Source organism: Cupressus sempervirens, chromosome 7, assembly GCF_028749045.1.
Source record: "Cupressus sempervirens isolate cs-2001-9-10 chromosome 7, ASM2874904v1, whole genome shotgun sequence".
Taxonomy (NCBI): Eukaryota; Viridiplantae; Streptophyta; class Pinopsida; order Cupressales; family Cupressaceae; genus Cupressus; species Cupressus sempervirens.
The window spans coordinates 551,084,923-551,104,207 of record NC_143124.1 but is presented as its reverse complement, the minus strand read 5'-3'; the positions used below and the strand labels follow the sequence as shown (position 1 = coordinate 551,104,207).

The following is a 19,285-nucleotide window of genomic DNA, read 5'->3' as shown; positions in this document are numbered from 1 at the left end:
CCCACGAACGACACCATCAAAAATAGCAACCTCGGCATATTTAGATGAATTATAATAATTCACCTGTCTTGCGAAAACAATTGAAGAAGCATCAAAATCAAAATCTAACATCACCAAAGTGATCTTGATGATGAAAGACGATGAATGAACTTGACAGGGTGACTTACTATAAATAGACACTCCCTCCAAGATTCTTGGAGCCCGAAATAAAATCTAAGAGCATCACACAATTCCTCTAACTCAACTGAGCTCATCAGAAACAACAGATTGACTTACTATAAATAGTGAGTCCCTCAAATGGAACCAAAACACACCATAGGCTACTAAAAAGCCTATAACCCCACAACTAAGACCCTCAAATCCCAATGTCAGTTCACGAGGGCTGCGATGGTGAACTAACCAAGCCAACTATAGGAACTTGCTAAAAATGGGGACAATATAGATCTATGGTTTGCATTGGTGTGCGTATGTGTATAATATTTTCCTCCATACAAAATGTTCTTTATATTCCCTTTTTCTTCCCTCATTTTTTGATTCCATATGATCCATATCCAATATCTTTTCTATGATATTTCATTTTATGTCCCCCTTTGTTTATCCACTCTTGTCTATCTCTTGCAATCCATACTAAGAATAATTTATAATGTATCACTTTCATGATCCTTTAATATATATTTGCAAGTCCCTAATCTATGGTGGTTAGGAATGATTGAAATCCCTTATATACCTTGTGTAGAAATCAAAAGGACGTGTCTATTTAAAGCATTGCACCCTTTCACACTGATTTCTTTTAGTAATAGTAATTTTCCAAAATGCTGATTGCTCTCTTTATGCTGCTTAATGTTTGCTAGACTGAATTTGTATCTTTCTTGCCAACTCTACACATGAGATCACTGCATAGACTATTGACTAAAAACATATGTTTAAGAATTGATATTAATATTAACAATAAATATTAAGAATTGATATTAAGATTAAGAATTTATATTGATATAATATTAAGGAGTGATATAATAATAAATATCATATTACAGATATTAGAATTTGATTATTAATTAGTATTAGTTGGTGAATCGATGTTGTTGTTGTTTTAATTAAAGGAGATGAAAGCTCCTTATATAGATTTACAAAGACAATGTTTCTAAAAGAAAAAATTGTGAAATAATGATGGAAATAGAAACTATTTAATAAACTAAGGACTAACCAAGATGACCATTAAACAAACATTATAATATTCTAATACCCTCTATTAATGGTCATTGTCTAACTATTGTCTTTTGGTCACAAATTGTTCAAAACATTCTGCTGTTGTTGAGACTTCCTTGGATCTGCAAAATGTATATGACCAAGAAGCCAAAATTAGCCCAAAAACGAACATAGAAGGGTGTCCCCTTCTTTAGAATGCTTTGCAACAAGAGACGAGTTTGCCACTGAGATGAGTCTGCTACTAACTCTCCCATAATCAGCAAAACATCTGACCAAAAATCATCACAAAATATCCAACCTAATGTTGGATAATGAAGTTGCTCTTTCCCTGGAGAGAGGAGAGAGACAAACACTGAGAACAACTAGCACAATTTTGGGAAAAATTTGGTAAACCCTCCAAACTTTACAGATAGGCATGATGTTCCAAAACAAACTACAAAAAGACACAATTTTTTAGGAGAAAAATTGATCAAAACTCAACATGATTTTTGAGGTGAAAATTTGATCAAAACCCAGCGTGATTTTTGGGGTAAAAACTCAATCAAAACCAAATAGAATCCAAAACAAATAATCAAATATAAAACTTCATTTTTGAGGAAAACGGTAAAACCCGACAACTAATTTTTGAAGAAAAAATTATAAACCCACAAAGGAATCCCACACAACTTTGCGGATTACAGAATCAAAAATCTTTTAAAGGGGAGAATTTTATAAAAACGCATCAAAAAATTTTAAGGGCAACAAAACACGATATTTCGCATGGTAAACCAGCACATGGAAGCAACATGCAAGTACATGCAACAAATATGAAGTACATGCAACCCTATAAAATTAGAGACTTTTGTTGCAGCCAAGAAATCGCGAGATCAAAACCCTTAACCAGGGTTGCAATTTCCAGCAAAAACCCTCGAAGACTAACCACAAAAGTTTAATAAAATACCTCTAATCAAAAAGCAAATTTTTAGGGAAAAAATTTCTAAATCAAAAGAGGCTCGAATTTTCCTTAAAAAATCCACCATAATCTATGAAATCCCATCGACCTGCTTTGATATCATGTTATGGCAAATCGATGTTGTAGTTGTTTTAAACAAAGGAGCTTATATAGATTTACAAAGACGGTGTTTCTAATAGAAACAATCGTGAACTAAAGATGGAAATAGAAACAACTTAATAAACTAAAGATTAACTAAGATGATCATTATAGAAACATTATAATATATAACACTCACCTCCTTTTTATTAGTGTAATATTCCCATTTTTCATCAGCTTCATAGTTCGAGGGATTATTCTATTATTTAACCCTTATAGGCTATCAAATGGATAGAGGGCCTTTGTTGGCAGTGCCAAAGGCTATTTTCTCACTCTAGAGGCTAGGAATGTTCAAACTTGTTCTTTGTTTGTGTCAGGTTGGTACGCTTCTATTATAGTAAGTCATTTATCCAACATTTTACATTTGGCAAGGCCCTTGAACTAGCCCCAATTGCAATGATGACCCTAGACATCTTTGTTGGTCAGTTACTCAGGGATTTACTAATTATAGCAAGTCAAGGGTTGATAGAGATGGACCCTTACTTTAGTAAGACAATTGGATGCACAATAGATTAAATGGTTAGCTCTCAAGTTCAGTCAAAATTGAGAAACAATGATTAATGATAAAAGTTATAATATTATCATTATTATTAAAGTTATACTTTAATAATATTTAAATATTTAAGTGCATATCATTGATAAATTAAGTGGACTATAATGTCCCCATTTTAGTTTGTTCTTGTTTTGAAGTGGGGTTAGCCCATAATTTGACCCTCATAGGCTAATTATTATGGATAGAGGGATTTTTGAGGTAGAGGCTCGGTCATGGGAGGGTCTTCTCTTCTCCACAATTCAATATGTTCCAATTTGGTCTTCATTTGGCTATTGGACTTTGTTTGGTCTTAATTTGGCTCAAATTGCAATTTGTTTGGGCTTAGTCTCATGTACTTACTATTTATGTTCCAGTTTACTCTTCATTTGGGCTTAGTTTCATGTAATTACTATTTATGTTAAGTTTGAGTGATCTCTCCTACAAAAATCTAGACTGGATACTTTCATTTATGAAATTGATTTTCCCTTAGGGTTTTTGTTCTAGAGTTTATGCTCCATAAGAATCTCTTAAAATTTAAAATAGATAAAACAAACCAAGCATAAAGAAATGAGCTCCAAAATCACCTTTTGTAAAGACCCATAAAACAGTCTGAAAAACCTTTACAAGTTCTTGCTTTACATAATTCATTTTAAGTCTAAACTTTATTATTTCACTTAAGTCAATTTATGTTACTTTATCAATTAATTAAATAAAGTTACCATTAAAATGTCCTTATTGGATAACATTAAATAATTAAGCCAGTTTCTTCATGATCAAACTTTAACCTAAAAGAAATAATTAGGCTAAGTGGCCCTCTTTATTACACGTATTAGATTTATATAAAGTTAATTATAAATAAATTGTTTTATTTTATTTAATTAAAATATTAAATTTAACACTGTAATATTTTAATTTTTTATTCTGAAACCATCACTTTTTCAATTGAAAACTAATGATGCATCTAGTCTATAAGTGATGTCTAAAAATAGTAAGTCAAGTGCTAGTCTCAAAAAAAATAGGAAATTGTCTCTAATCAGCAAAATGGCTCATAATGCATACTAGGCAATCTCCTAGTGTCCTTAAAATAGAGATCCTCCTAAAAAATAGGAGATTGTCTCTTAACTCTTAAACTGGCTCATCAAGCCCCCTGCGAGGGTCCACAAGCCTTACGCAATCAATAGGAAAACTACTATCCTCCTCCCTAAAAAATACGAACCTCTCGTAAAAAATAGGAGACTAGCTCTAACCTCCTAAAACACCACAATTAACATCCAATCATTTTGCTAGCTACTGGGAGGTGGCCAAGTCATGTTGAACCATCCTAAAGCCTTATTATAAATAGTGAGGATGGTCATCAAAGTGGAAGTCACTCACTAAAAGTAGTACATGTTCCCAAATATAACATAGAGCATTCCCTGAAGGCAAACCTCAAAGTTGATGATGTACAAAGAAGACTTAAAAGAGTGGCACCCAATGTGCTTATTGATGAAGCAAAAAAGTTCGCCAAATCATGATATGCGTCTAGAGACCCGAGAGATTGACTAATCCTTGAAAAAAACTGACACTATGGAAGGCAAATAATTGGGGACATTACACCAGCCTCCATGGTAGTGTCTTCTTAGTGTATCTTTGTTGGGGTTTTCCCGTTGTTTTCCAAATAATTCCTTAAATTTAAAAATTTTAAAAACTTATCTTAAGAACTGCCACAAACATTAACAAAGTGCTATGTTCACTAGTATTTCTCTATTGTTGTTATGAAAGGTGCATACACACTTTCTAGTAAACAGTGATGATCATCTCCAAAGGCGTATCAGATCAGTTACAGTTGCAAAAGCATTTCATTGCACATTTACCCTGCAGAATTATCCTTTGTGTCCATTAAAGCACCAACAAATTTAAGACATGAAATAGCTAATATCAAAGTAAATGCATTTTTTTAATTTGAGGGCATTTCTGGCATCAGTTTCACAAGTTACAAAATGTGTTGTTCATGAAATGTCATTTTAATGATACACAAGCCTCACCTACTCCAAGGACTCCATTATCCGAGCAACGCTGGCAAGCATCTACTGGTGGTGGTATAGGAAACAAACATCGATAACATGGACCTTGATTGTAATGATAAACTGTAAGCTGAAAAACACTCATCAAACAAGATCTTATTAAACTAAAGAATCATATTTAATTTCAGTTCATGAAAAGATGCAAACCATCTGATTTCAAGCCAAGTTAATTTTGGATTTTTCCTATCTCCAATAACACAAACCAAATCCCTAGTCCCTTCTTAAGCTTAGTTCAGTCTCATTAGTCTAGTTCATTCAATTAAACAGAATATTTGAAAAATAACATATAACCACTTAAGAATACCTGGCCCTCAAAGCCCAAAGCTGCTCCTGATACAAGAGGCTGCCATCATCAAATCAGATGAAAAAAATGAGAGCATCCTAATTGATAATTGACTATATGTATTTACATTCCTCTTTTAAAAAAGGCTATTCAAACTTTGAACTAAAGAGTTCTAGAACTTTAGCCCAATCACTATTCCAAAATCTTCTCAACCAATTGCAGCAGTCCATAAAATACTGAATACATTGATTTACATTGTTTATTACCATATTAAGAAAAGCCAATCATCAAATGAAAAAAATGAGAGCATCCTAATTGATAATTGACTATATGTAAGATATATTCATTTACATTCCTCTTTTAAAAAAGGTTATTCAAACTTTTAACTAAAGAGTTCTAGAACTTTACCCCAATCACTATTCCAAAATCTTCTCAATCAATTGCAGCAGTCTATAAAATACTAAATACATTGATTTAAATAGTTTATTACCATATTAAAAAAAGCCAATCATCGCAACTAAGAAAGATCTCATAGAAAAATCAATATGGACACAAAACTCATAATCAATCAACTTTCCTTTAGTTATACAAAGCCCACAAGCAAAGAGCCTAAACAGAACTAATGAAATGGAAAGAGATTATGCAAGAAGAACTGTAGCCGATACATAAATAAAGTTATAAAGATACCATTGTAATCTAGGACCTGTATTCCACAGCATTTCAGGGATAGGGATGGGGTACAACAATCCAAGGGCCAAATATTTGTTGATAAATTTATGATTTGTCTTCTCTCGGGTAGTGTGTTCTTGCCAGTTTCATGGCCATTTTTGGATTTCAATCTGCAATGGAGATCTACGATCATGGATCTTCAATGGCAATTTCAGCAATGTTCTAGAATCATGTGAGGGCCTAAATCTGGGACCAAAACCTTTCAAACATGTTAAGTCATTTGTTCCTTATGATTTCCTGTTCTTGGGGAATGTCTGAGGCTGACTACGTGTCACAGTGCCCATATAATGTAGTGTACTGTATCTCTTGAGGTGGCAGGATATTTGTAGGTTTGTAGTATCAAGATTGTAATCATTAAGGTCTCTAACCGAAGATTATAAGCAAGCAGGCATGTATGAATCTGGCATGTAAGAAAGTCAATTACTGAACCTAAGTACATTTGTTTATTTAAGCAATGTTGATCTCGTTTGGTTTACTCTGAATTCTTGTTTCCGTTGTGTTCACTCTTTCTAAACAATTGGACAGATCTCCTTCAGGTCTCTCCAACCGGGGAATATGTCACCAAGTGCTTGGGTTTTGTATTCCTGATATGAGTAAAATATCAGACTTTTTTTATCTTGCAAATATTTGACAGAATGCCTATAGAAAATATGTCTTATGTAATGTGTTATGTGGCTCAAGAATTCAAATATTTTCATATCAGACCCTACACTCCAACTGTTTGACAAAATACCAACACTACTACACTTTAAATTTAAGGATAGAATGCGTAAGGGTTCTTACTATGGAGATGATTGTTCCTCCTATCAATAATTTCCCACATTGCATCAAATTCGAGGTTGTTTTTGTTGTAGTATTTTTAGACTCCTTGGCCTTATTTGTGGCCTCATAAAGATACCCCATTCAGGTGCGATCCCCATCTACCAAGCGGAGAACTCTAACCAACGGCTCTAACAGCTACAATTGAAAACTACAAAAAGAATAATTATTAAGTTACAAAATAATAATGAATGATTGTGATGGAACTTGGATATTTTGGCAAATTGTAGTCTCCACTTAAAACATTTTATCCGATCATTCATAGGAATGTTATGATATTCTTGAACAAGATAAATGAAGACTTTTTGAACTATTTACAAAGAGGTTATGGTCCTTGTCGTGATATGGTTGTTGTCGTGGTGATAGCCAAATGGATAGGAAAATGTGAACAGATTCTATGTACAGTGCATGAAGATTCAGTCAGAACTTCACAACAACATATGCATAGTATAGAAGATTTATATAAAGCACAAGTGTCTCAAGTTAGACCTGTACACAAAAGTGCATTTCAGTGTATATTATTTCGAGAAGTAAACAGAATTACACTAGGTATGGAAGGTTATGAAGTCACTTTCAGTTTAATGGCCCTACAGCAGATTGATAATGGATGTATTTATCAGAGTAGTAGCCATATTTAATGATTTACCTCCATGTCTTAGAGAGGCTTTTCAAATTTTCTTTTTTCTCCAATGTAATCACATCAAGATGCATCTTTGCAATCAGAAAGAGGCAACAAATAGAGTGCCAATTACAAGCTTGAAAATTTTGATGTGAGTTACAAATGTAAACAACAGTTCATCCTTGAACAGAAATGTTTGAGTGTAAGGTAAAATGAGCATGTAGCTACAATACTTTTGAATAAGAGCGACCAGATGGAGAGATGGATTGCATCGAGGGTAGAGACTAGCACGCTACCAATACATTTATTGAAAAATAGAAATTTGATGGCAAGCATTAGACTTAAATACAGCACAGCTGTAGATATCAAAGCAAGATTGTAACAGCGACGGGCATTAGAAGTTGCAGATTAAAAGGATTGATAGAGTCAAATAGGCAGACTACTCATAACATTCAGCATCCCCTGTGAAGAATGCATATATTCATCAGGAAGGCAACAAAGAATTTCCAGACATTATTTTAAGCTACAGGATATACAGCTATTGATTACCTTTTTGATGGAATTGCAGACATAAATAATGCTTGATCTGAGAACCATATATTTTGGTAGAGATTTGGAGACATTGGTATGATACTGATGGGAGATTTAAGGAGCAAGAAGATTTCAGCTTTAATGGACTTTGAATTGAACCGAAAACAAATGCTCAACATTTATGCAGGTCTATTCCAGTATAAAGCGATTAGGAAAGAAGTCAGGCCTGAGGATAAAGCTGCTGGAGACAAGTGCTTGCAACGATTTTTGATACACTGTGATTCCCAAAACCATTCGAAGGCCCTGGTTGAAATCATATATTGACATTCATAGAAGAATCTGAAGTCGTATGATTTCTGCACCTTGGATTCATTTGGAAATCGTTCTTCATTTGGAAATGAGAAGCCTTTGTCTTCTCATATTGCGTTTAATGGTCTTATTTTAATAGATACTTTTCTTTTTTGCAGGATTAATGATGAAACGCAGAAAAGAAGAGAGCTTGTGCGCCAGGAACCAACCCCCGAGTTTGAAAACATATGCTTGAGAGGAGGGCACGATAATTTTTCAGACGCCGGTTCAAAATACCTGCTCCATGTCATGACCACAGCAGCTTTAAGATCATGAATCTGTGTTTAAACTGGAGTTTAATGAATTATAAATATATGCATTGGAAGGATTTTGCGTAAAAGGAGATGTAAATAAACATACGGGAGGAAACACGCACCAGATATCTTCAACGCCTAATAAAGAGTTTGAAATCGATTCATACACAGGTGTCTGTGAAGACATGAGCATAATCATCATACAAATTGTTGAACAAATACGTCCATGGCTCTCAAGCAGAAGAAGACTTGAGGAGAAGGAAAGACAAATATAAAATTAGAGCGGACGATTATAGTGCATGACAAAGTTATGATCAAAATTATATTTCAGTTTTAATTATAAATTGTTAAGTTATCCGTAAGGAGTGTCTCTACGTGTAATTTTTATTTCCGGCACAATCTGTAAGCGTATTTATTTTTATTTGCATTGGAGTTTAAATTATTATTAAGTTGTCCTTTCTAAATGTTTTTTATTTATTTTCTATAAATATTTTAATATTCAGATAAATGGATTGGATCATTATTGCATTTTAAATTAGATAAACATAAATATTGTGAAATATTTAATTATTTTTGTATTTATGTCTAATTTGTCTCTGCAAGAGTTAAAGTGCATTTTAGATTAATTTAAATTGTGTTTATGTAATTGATCCATCACGTCAAAATTATTAAAATTGTTTATAGTTAAATATATTAAACTTTATAAAGTTGTATGTCTCAACTTATAATGTTGACTCTGATTGCCCGTTTAATTAGGCACTGGTCTTATACTCCTAATCCATAATCCATATGCTGGCAACTGTTTCATTTCTTTCTATTGAAGAATTAATATATTCATTTGTTGCATTCATCTGTAATAATCACTTTTATTTTAAAAAATTCATACAATTATTTACTTTTATTTTTAATTTATAATTTGCAATCTTAAAGCTTTCTATAATTCTTGCCATTTTGAAAGCTTTTATCGCATTTGTGTTCTAATTTATCTGCTATAAGCGTCGTGGATCTGAGTGTTTCATCCAGGATCAGGTACACCCACCTCGGTTTTGCAGAGCCGAAAGTGCCGGTTATTTGGATCACATTGATCGATCTCGTCAAGTTGGCCTTAACCGATTGGATATCCTAGCATCGAGCAAGCAAGGCTAGTAGGATTTCAATTTGCAGTTTTGGGAACCAACAGATTGAATACAAAAAAAATTAAATATTTAAAATCTTAAATCACCTTCACACAATCTTTGTAGCTCTTTGTGCAAATAGGTTGCCGAAGAAAAGGCTATGCATGCATCATTCTCTCTTTCAGGCTTCCTAGAATAACTTCAATCTAGACATGCTTGAATGACAAAAATTTGCTTCAAAGTCGTCAAAGAACTAAGAATACTTTGTAATGTTATGAAAACCATTGGAAACCTAGTGACGCCTACTCTTACTAACTCCTCATAGGTGGTTCACTAATCAACCAAGGAAGCCTAGAGTAATTATAGACGTATTTTGTGATCTTCCTTGCAACCTTTACAACCATCCATTCTAGTTTTCCTATGTCCTCCAAAAGAAGTTCAAGGATGTGTTGCACATGTTGATGATTTGTAGCTTTAGTCGGATAATTCCAATTGATGAAATTAAATATTTGAGCATTGTTATCTTTCCTTTTCTTATTATTCTTATGTGAAATATTTATATATATTTATTAGATAATCATATATGTGTGTGTGTGTGTGTTATACTTGCATCATTCCTCATCTAATAAATATATTATAATAATTACTTCTTGTTTATTGTAGATTATCAAACTGCAAAATGGATAACGTTAATCATTTGTATGAAGTCGATACTATACAAAAAATAAACATGAGAATCTAACCCAATGCAATACAAATGAATATAAATCAAAGTCCTCGTTTTTCCTTGCTGGCACCGTCAATACCGACAACAATTGACTTTAATCATTAATCATTAACATGTCATAATACATGTCGTTATGAATTGTGGGCACCAACTGGTGAGGGAACATGCCTCATGTAAGGGCATGTCCCTACATGAACCATTTTCATGTAGAGACGTCTCTGCATGAGTCATGTCCTGATAGGGAATAATAAATACATCATTGCACCTTGGGAAATACAGAAATTGATAAGTATTATTACAAGTTATATGCAGAGACTAATATATATAGCATTTCCTACTTACAAACAGCAATATTATACTTACAAATTGGCACCCTTGTTCATGTATATATATATATATATATATATATATATATATATATATATATATATATATGTATGTATGTATGTATGTATGTATGTATGTATGTATGTATGTAGTTCTGCAAAAGGAGATTAATTCAATAAACCATTTCAGTCACTACTTACCGAAAGAAGAAATAAATTAAAATTTCTCTATCTCTAATCTGATAAAGGTGTCCAAAGAAAGTGCACATTGTTTCTCTTGGAGAATTCTACCAGTTTCCACATATGTTGCATTATCGATTATTATTTGCACCACATTTTCAATTCCCACCTCCATGGCGACCTGCTCCATCATTAGAGCCAAAGTTTCAACAGTTTTCACTTCATTGGAGGCATCCACTGATTTCAAGAACACTACATCACTCTTGCAAAAAAAGCAAAAATATAATGAAAGTGCAACTTTGTCATACATCCAACCATCAAAAAGAATAGTGCACTCAAATTTTATCCATTCTATCTTTTCTCTTCCAGCAATTTTTTTGCCCAGTCAACGACATTTGTGAGCAACCTAAAACCTGCAAAGTGAAACTAATCTTGATTACTCAATTTTGATAAAGAAAATAACTTAGATTCAACAAAAATTACTGATTACTAATTACTATAAATAAATGAAAGGGAACATAAAAAATAGTCTACACTCTAAGAATCAAAACACAAGTTAGCAAGATTCAAAACTAAAAGTTAAAACTAAAAAACATTCAAAAAGTAAAACAGCTAGACTAACCTCCCACTCAAATTTGCATAAGAAGGCGCCTTGTAGCCTTTTCCCACCACAGTCATTGTAGAAACCAAATTAAGCCAATATGGATCTTTTGCCACATTAAAAAGGATGCTGTTGAAATACTAGAAATCAGCACAAACAATCTTTACTTGCTAATGCACCATCCTATTCCATCCAGTAGCCTCAAGTGTAATTTTGTGCACAGAATAATCAGCTATACATTACACCTACAATACTAACGATGGCGCTCTACTATAAGTAGCAAAAGTGGTGGTTGAGGTTGTTTGCCGTACAGGTAAAGTAAATGAACGCATACAGACAATGCAATAGTAGATGAATGATTTACAATGATCCCAGACAGGATATAAATACTACCGCCGAACCTTCCCGAAGGGTTCCGTCGGCCACAACATTACATCCGCTACAAACTATTTACCCATCAGCTACAAAATACAAACACTGCCGACAGTCAATCCGTCAACTACAGAAACACCACCAGACCCATCCAGTCGGCTAACACCATCCCTCCCAAAAAGAAAAGTCGTCTCCGGACGACAATTACAAAATATCTAAGACAAATTAACAAACAAAATACATTATCAGAGTGACTACAAAAAGAACAATTTGCTTCTGTCACATCACTTCCACATTCATCCCGTTACATCTGTAGCCTCTGCTAACACAATACTGTATCCTCAAGCTGACCTTGATAGCCACTTGTGTTGCTTTCTCTGTTTTCAATTCCTCGGTACCCTGAGCCAAGTGTCACTGCACTGCCTCCAACTGGATGATCAGCTCCTCCCGAGCTCTCTACGCATCCACCAAAGCAGCCTCACAGCCAACACCTGCTCCCACTGCCTCTAGTACACAGATAGTCCATGCCTGCAGCAACTTCAACTCTTCTCAACTGGTCAGATTCCCACGACTAATATCCACAACGACTGGGGGTCCAGGGGGCAACGCCCCCCGCAGGGTCCTGGGGCAGCGCCCCGGGTTTGCTCACTGTCGCAGTGTAGGGCGGGGTCGCCGCCAAGACCAAATTAGCACTTCGCAACCCACACAAAAAAGCACGGAACACACCATTTCTGCCATTTTCTGCCGATTCTGCACTCTTTCTGGCAACCACGGATGCGTCCCCTTTCCTTTGTCATCATCTGTAACTCATTCTAAACAATTTGATTCTGTTGTCGTTTTTTTTTTTTTTAGAAAACCCCGCACACCCATCTTCTACACAAACTCAACAATATCTCGTCCGCAAATGAGAAACAAAATTCCAACAATCTTTCATTGAAACCACTCCTCCGGCAATGAGAAGCTCAACAATTCTTACGGCAATGAAAACAGACAGATAGATCATGCTACGGAAGACCTCCCGCGGGACAGTCCGCAAACATCTGCCACAGGAGCCACCCACGGGACAGTCTGTGGACCTCTGTCGCGAGACAGTCCGCAGGGACTACCCGCGGGACATGTCCGCGGGAGCCACCAACGGAAGAGTTTGCGGGAGCCACCCGCGGACCTCTGCCGCGGGACATGTCCGTGGGAGCCACCTACGAACCTCTGCCACGGGACATGTTCCCGAACACCTGCATCTACCCACGAGACAATTACTAACTCTTTTTTTTTTTGAAAAAAATTAAATTAAATTAAAAGACAGCACCTCAATTTTGCCTCCAAGCGTCACCATTTTGCAACGACGACATTAGGGGAATCATCTGATCATTCTGTGACGATGACGGCATCTTCCTGGCATGGTAGGATTCGTTGACTGCATGAGGTACCTCTTGCCCGTCCAATGTTCCCAACTTTACCACTCGATTGTCCCCGACCTCTCGGATCCGATATAGTCCAAGCCATCTGGCCTTAAACTTTTCCACTTTGATTTCATTCTGACCATCGTACGCCTTACGTTTGTTCTGTGCCACCTCCGTCACCCACTGTACCTGCGGTCATCGCGCAACTAGATTATTTCCTTGCTATCGGTGCCCTTCCATTAATTTTATACTACGATGTAACCTTTTCTTTCCGCGCAGTCCATTCACCATGTACCGAACAATGGGATCTTTCATTTTTCTGTGTTCAGACTGTATGTTCTTCCCCTCAACTTCAGCCATGGCAGCTTTTCCTTCTTCCGCTTCCCTGCATTCCTCCTGACATTCGTTTTCCTCCTTTTTCTCACCTTCGTCAACCCTTAGCATATTACAACTCGGAAAGAGTTCGTAGTCTTCTATCTGCCAATGGTAAAGGCCATTCACCGAGTCTAGATCGTCGTCATTCGATCCTCTGTCAAGTCTCAATACTCCTTCTTCATCCGGTTCCATTCTCCTCTTTCCTTCATCATCACTCTCGCCTTCACTGTCAAAATCTGACGATGCTACCTCCTCGCCAACCATTTGCGTGTGCAGGTCAATTATGAATCTTTTGCCTCCGCGCTCCATTGATAAGGTATTTCGTTTCCAATCATGTTTTACTTTTGCTTGCACCAACCAATCCCGTCCCAGAATAGCATCATATCCTTTTCTTTTCAATGGAATGACTACGAAATCCAATAAAAATGGTTGCGTACCAATGGTTACCGGTTGTGCCCTCAAGGTTCCTAACGGTTTGATCCCGTACTGGTCCGCCGTGAGCAACTAGAATTTAGGTGGCCACAGCGTCGGCTTCCCCAACTTCTTCCAGGTATCCTCCGGTAAGACATCCACGCCGGACCCTCCGTCAACAATTGTCTCTGTCAAAACATTTCCCAAAATCCCCATCTCAACGACCGTCGGATGCCGTTCGGAGGTGAGTGCCAACAGCATTGGGTCTGTTGTCATCACTTCCATACTGTCCCTTCCTGTGTCCTCCGTTGCTTTCGAAAACGGTGCATGATTCAGAATGGTCGTCCGTAACTGGGGCATTGTGAGGAGGTCACTTATCTTGACCGGTATCTCTATTTGTAAGATCTGTCGTACAATGTTTTGTTCTGCGAAGTTCCTTGCCAAGGTGCCGATGATGTCCTTCAACTAAGATGTCCCCGCCGACGATGCCTTTGCAATTTCCGCCTGCACTTCCCCCACTTTTCTCTTTTCCTCCGCTTGCCTCAATGTAATTGCCAGAACCTCCTCTACATCCGTGCCAACAGTGATCAAGTTTACTCCAGCCTTTGGACACTTGGAATCTTCGTGATCGTCAAGTCCGCACCATCTGCATAATAATTTCGGTGTGTTCGCCACTGTACAATCCCGCACAAAATGACCCCACAAATTACATGCTCAACATTGAACGATCGGCCGTCCATTTGCATCATACTGAGTTCGACTTCGGCTCCCATTATTATTGTTATTATTTGTATTGTTGTTATTTTTCCCTCTGCTATTATTCCTGTATCCTCCTGATGTAGCACTGGCGGTATTCGTGTTTCCACTACTACCCGACAGGGAAGCTTCCTGTGTGAGAAACACCTGCGGAGATCCTCTTGTCTTCATGTTAAAGGGGCACTCTTTTGTCGAATGGCCCATGATCTGACAAATGTCACAGAATTGGTTCTTTGGATACGATCCTTTAGTATGCCCATCTGTCTTACACTCCGTGCACCACAGCTCACTGCCTTTTGGCTCCTTCTACATGTTTTTAAACTCCTTCATCATGCGAACCATATCCTTCTGTAGGTCACGAACCTTCTTGCTGCTGCCTTCATCGTCGTTACTATCATCTCCGTCAGGCTCGTCGTCATCCGAATCAAAGGAGCTAGTTTTCTTCTTCTTTGTCTTCTGCTCACTTTCAAGGTCCAGTGCTCTGTTATACGCGTCCACATATGATGACGGTGCTACAATTTTCATTTTCCTCGGCAACTTCGAGCGTAGGCCATCCACAAACCATCTTTTTTGCAATCCGTCCGCCGGCTTGCTTTCCATTTTGTTTATTAAGTCTTTTAATCTCCTAGCGTAGATGCGGACAGTTTTGTGCTTCCCCTGTTTGGTATTGAAAATTTCAGCTACGATTTCATTATCATCCCGCAAGAGTTTAAATTCCGCCAAAAACTCCTTTTTCATGTTATCCCAGGTATCCAGCTTTTGTGGATCCGTATCCGAAAACCAATCAATCGCCACACCCCGTAGGGTTGCCGGAAATTGCCTGACCCATTCGTTGGCATCTGTGATTCCATTTGCCCGCCAGATCGTCTCACATGTCTTACAATGTCGGATGGGGTCAGCGGTACCATCGCCTTCAAACTTCGGCAGCTTTTCTTTGGGTCCCGCCATCACAACACTGGAGGTCTGCACTGTCACACCGGAGGTCTACACTACCGTACCAGCAATCTGCACTCCCACATCGAAGGTCTGCACTCCCACACTGACGGTCTGCACTCCCACACCGGCAGACTGCTCTCCCACACCGGCAAACTGCACTCCCACACCGGCGGATTGCTCTCCCACACCGGAGGTGTCGACAGCTGCGAACCTTGGTGAAGAAGAAGGATCTTCTGAAGTTGTTTCCCGCAGAAGTCTATCCCGAACGAAGAGGTCACTCCACGCTCGTGCTCTCTCGGCACTGCGAGCTGTGCGAGTTGATGCTCTTCTATCTGAATTTTCTTCCCTCGGCGAACACAATTTCAAGAACTCATCCCGTGCTTCTTCCACCAATTCCACCCGCTGCCGAGTCTCCTCCAACAATTCTTCTGTGCTCCGGTTTCCGTCGGCAATCTTCTGAAATCTCTGTCGGCGTTCGGCTTGCTGTGCCAGAATTAAATTCTCTTGCGCAGTACGGGTTCCATCTTTTTCCTTGAACTTATTCTGATCTTTGTTAAGCTGATTTGGCATTAATCTTCATTCCTCCCACCTTCCAGATTCATAAGGCAACGGCGCCAAATGTTTGTTGTACAAGTAAAGTAAATGAACGCATACAGACAATGGAATATAATAGCAGAATATTATTCGCAATAGTAGATGAATGATTTACAATGATCCCAGATGAGATATAAATACTACCGCCGAACCTTCCCGAAGGGTTCCGTCGGCCACAACATTACATCCGCTACAAACTATTTACCTGTCGGCTACAAAATACAAACACTGCCGACAGTCAATCCGTCAGCTACAGAAACACCGCCAGACCCATCCAGTCGGCTAACAGAGGTGGTAGTGGATTTGTGGATAGGAGGGCCACAAAGAGAACCCACTATGCCATCAAGTACTTCTTCAAAGTTGAGTGTAACACCTTGAAATTTGGCTATGCTTGCTTTCATGACTAGGTTTGCCCTTTCCCTTTACAATTATTTCTCTTCTTGGGCTCCCCGCAAGGCAATATTTCCTCTTTTAATTTCATTTGTGGTCTTATCAAAGACCCTCCTATCATGCTTTGTGATGCTTGCAAGGTGGTATTTCAAGCGATTTATGCCTCAATAAATTGTTTTTTCACACTTCATGCAAATTACAACATTATGTTTCGGTCATTCAAAGGCATGCTTTGAAGCCTTATTTCTAACACTTTTAGGATGCATGCCTACATATCCCGATGGGCATGTGTCAACTAAAGCACTGGCATACTCTAAGGTTGAACCTATTGTAGATCTTGTTGGTTCCCAAAAACACTAATTGGAATCCTATGAGCCTTGCCAAATCAGTGTTGGGATCGAGCAACTTAACAAGATAGATCGATTCGATGCAAGTCCTCTACACTTCTGGCTTTGCAGGGCCAAGGTGGTTGCGCCTAATCTTACACCAATCTCTTGAATTCAATGGTTCTTAAAGCAAATAAATCTGATCACAACTGCAACAAAAACTCTTCTAAATGGCAAGGGAATAAGGAATCTTTTAATTTGCACCACTTTAAAAAGGTATGTGAAAATGCTGAAAGTGTATTGACTTCAAAGCTTCACTAATTACTTCAAGCCGAAAATGCTTCAAATAGGATGTTTTTAAGACTTAAGTATTTTGAAATTGTAATTATTACGAATGTAATTATTTGAAAGTAAAAATATTAAACAATAAGGATGCTTACTATAGTAATAAAATGAATAGATTAATTTTTTGAAAAGATAGGATAAAAAACAATTTCCAAAACTCAAATTATATATCAAAAGATCACAACATAAAATGTAAAAACCAATGCCTTATTTACAAGGGCAATAGGGTCAATGTAATGCAGATTTCTTAGGTACACTTTTGAAAAACAATAATTTGTTCCAATATCATCATCTGCTCTGACCTACAGAATGCAAGAGATTAAATCACCAATGCTATTTACTGTTAATCTGAAAGAGTTTTAACTTCCTCAAATAGAAGATTAATCAAACAAGGGTCAAGAAACATACATATATCTCTTAATCACCTTGATTATTGAACATTACATACAGTAAAAAAAATCCTTACTTGAACAAACTGAAATAGAAGCACTTCACCACTTTGCAGATGATTACAACGGACCGATCCTGTTTACAAGGAACCACTATTGCTCCAACGAATAAATACAAGATGCCCTTTTATTTATAAAACATACATGTCCATTTTGCAAACTATTAATCCTCTCTTAACTTTGCACAACTATTACCTATACTGCCATGTTTTTAGGATCTCTTCACGTAAGAACGAGAGTAATAACTTGATGCCTAGTTAAACTTTGGCATCAATATTTATAAGCTCTTGACGGAGTATGGAAGTTGATTCCAAACCATCACACCTTTTCAAAACTAAGACTCAATAGCCATTAATATGAGTTAAAATAATTTTGTTTTAGTCAGGCCAACGATTAAATAAATGGCATGTTTCATAGTCTCAAACAACGGCAAAGTACAAAATAAACACGTCACTTGATCCCTTTGGAAAGTAATAAGCGCTGAAACATTATCACTCTCATCATTCTTGTGTAAGATTTATTTTCAAGTTTGACAAATTTCCACTTGCCCGAGTCGGTCATCACGTGATGCAAAAATATATTCTCCAATATCATGAATGAAGGAGATGCTTGATGTGCTCGACATATCCTATGGTGACTTTTGTTCCCATTTTTTGAATGCCGGATTTTATATACACAACCTTTCTTGCACCATTTTGAATTTTTTCAAAGACAATCCTACCGCGATCCTTGTTGACTTAAATCTCTTCCTGAATATCCTTATTAATATTTTGAGTTCCTCTTTTCAAATGCGAGTTATTTATTGTTGGATTTTGAGCATTATCACCTACAAGATGAAAAACCTAGCATTAGGTACAAAGAGTATATATTGAATTTGAAAAATATAATGGCTTTTTAAAAAATGATCCATGTGAATCCTATATTTTCGGTAGGTAAAAAGTGGCTATGTTCTATATCTACGATATACCTTTTAGAATAGTCAGATTGAGAGCAACAACGAGGAGTCCAAACTACATGGCATGAATAAGAATCAGTGGGAATGCTTGCTCCCTTCACACTAATCCATAGAGAATGATATATGTTGTCCTTAACAAAGCATTTACATCATCACCCATACTGCAATGTTGAACAACTGCATTTGGAAAATTTAGATGAGAAACAATTGTAGCCACCAATTGAATTTCTACTCAGGATAGCAAGTTCAAAATATTTATGATAATGCTTGATAAACTTCAATGCTATAGGTTGGAAGGCCTGCATTCCCATGGTATGTTCGCACCACACACTACAGTAGAAGAAAGGACTGTCAAGCACAAGCACAACAAAATTCTCTTTATTGAATCTTAAACTCATTTGCAATTCCTCTTCTCCATGTAACATTGGGAATCATTTTGCAATTCAAATATCATGAGAATAACCAAGAATTACGAAGAAGTTTCTCATTTTGTTCTTTCTTTTACTACATAACTCTCATGTTGCATCCGAAGATTTTGATAATAGTTAAGTTC

The 19,285-nt window shown here is 36.9% G+C and overlaps 1 protein-coding gene across 1 annotated transcript in view; it reads right to left on the bottom strand.

Moving 5' to 3' along the window:
* Positions 1 to 19,285, bottom strand: part of CNX5 (co-factor for nitrate, reductase and xanthine dehydrogenase 5) — a 268,770-nt gene that overhangs the window by 103,360 nt on the left and 146,125 nt on the right. Inside the window, exons 7-8 of the mRNA XM_089792002.1 lie at positions 5,196 to 5,234; positions 4,853 to 4,961 (exon numbers count right to left, since the gene is read on the bottom strand). Coding sequence (XP_089648128.1) covers positions 4,853 to 4,961; positions 5,196 to 5,234 — 148 coding nt within the window. The remainder of the gene's footprint in view (positions 1 to 4,852; positions 4,962 to 5,195; positions 5,235 to 19,285) is intronic.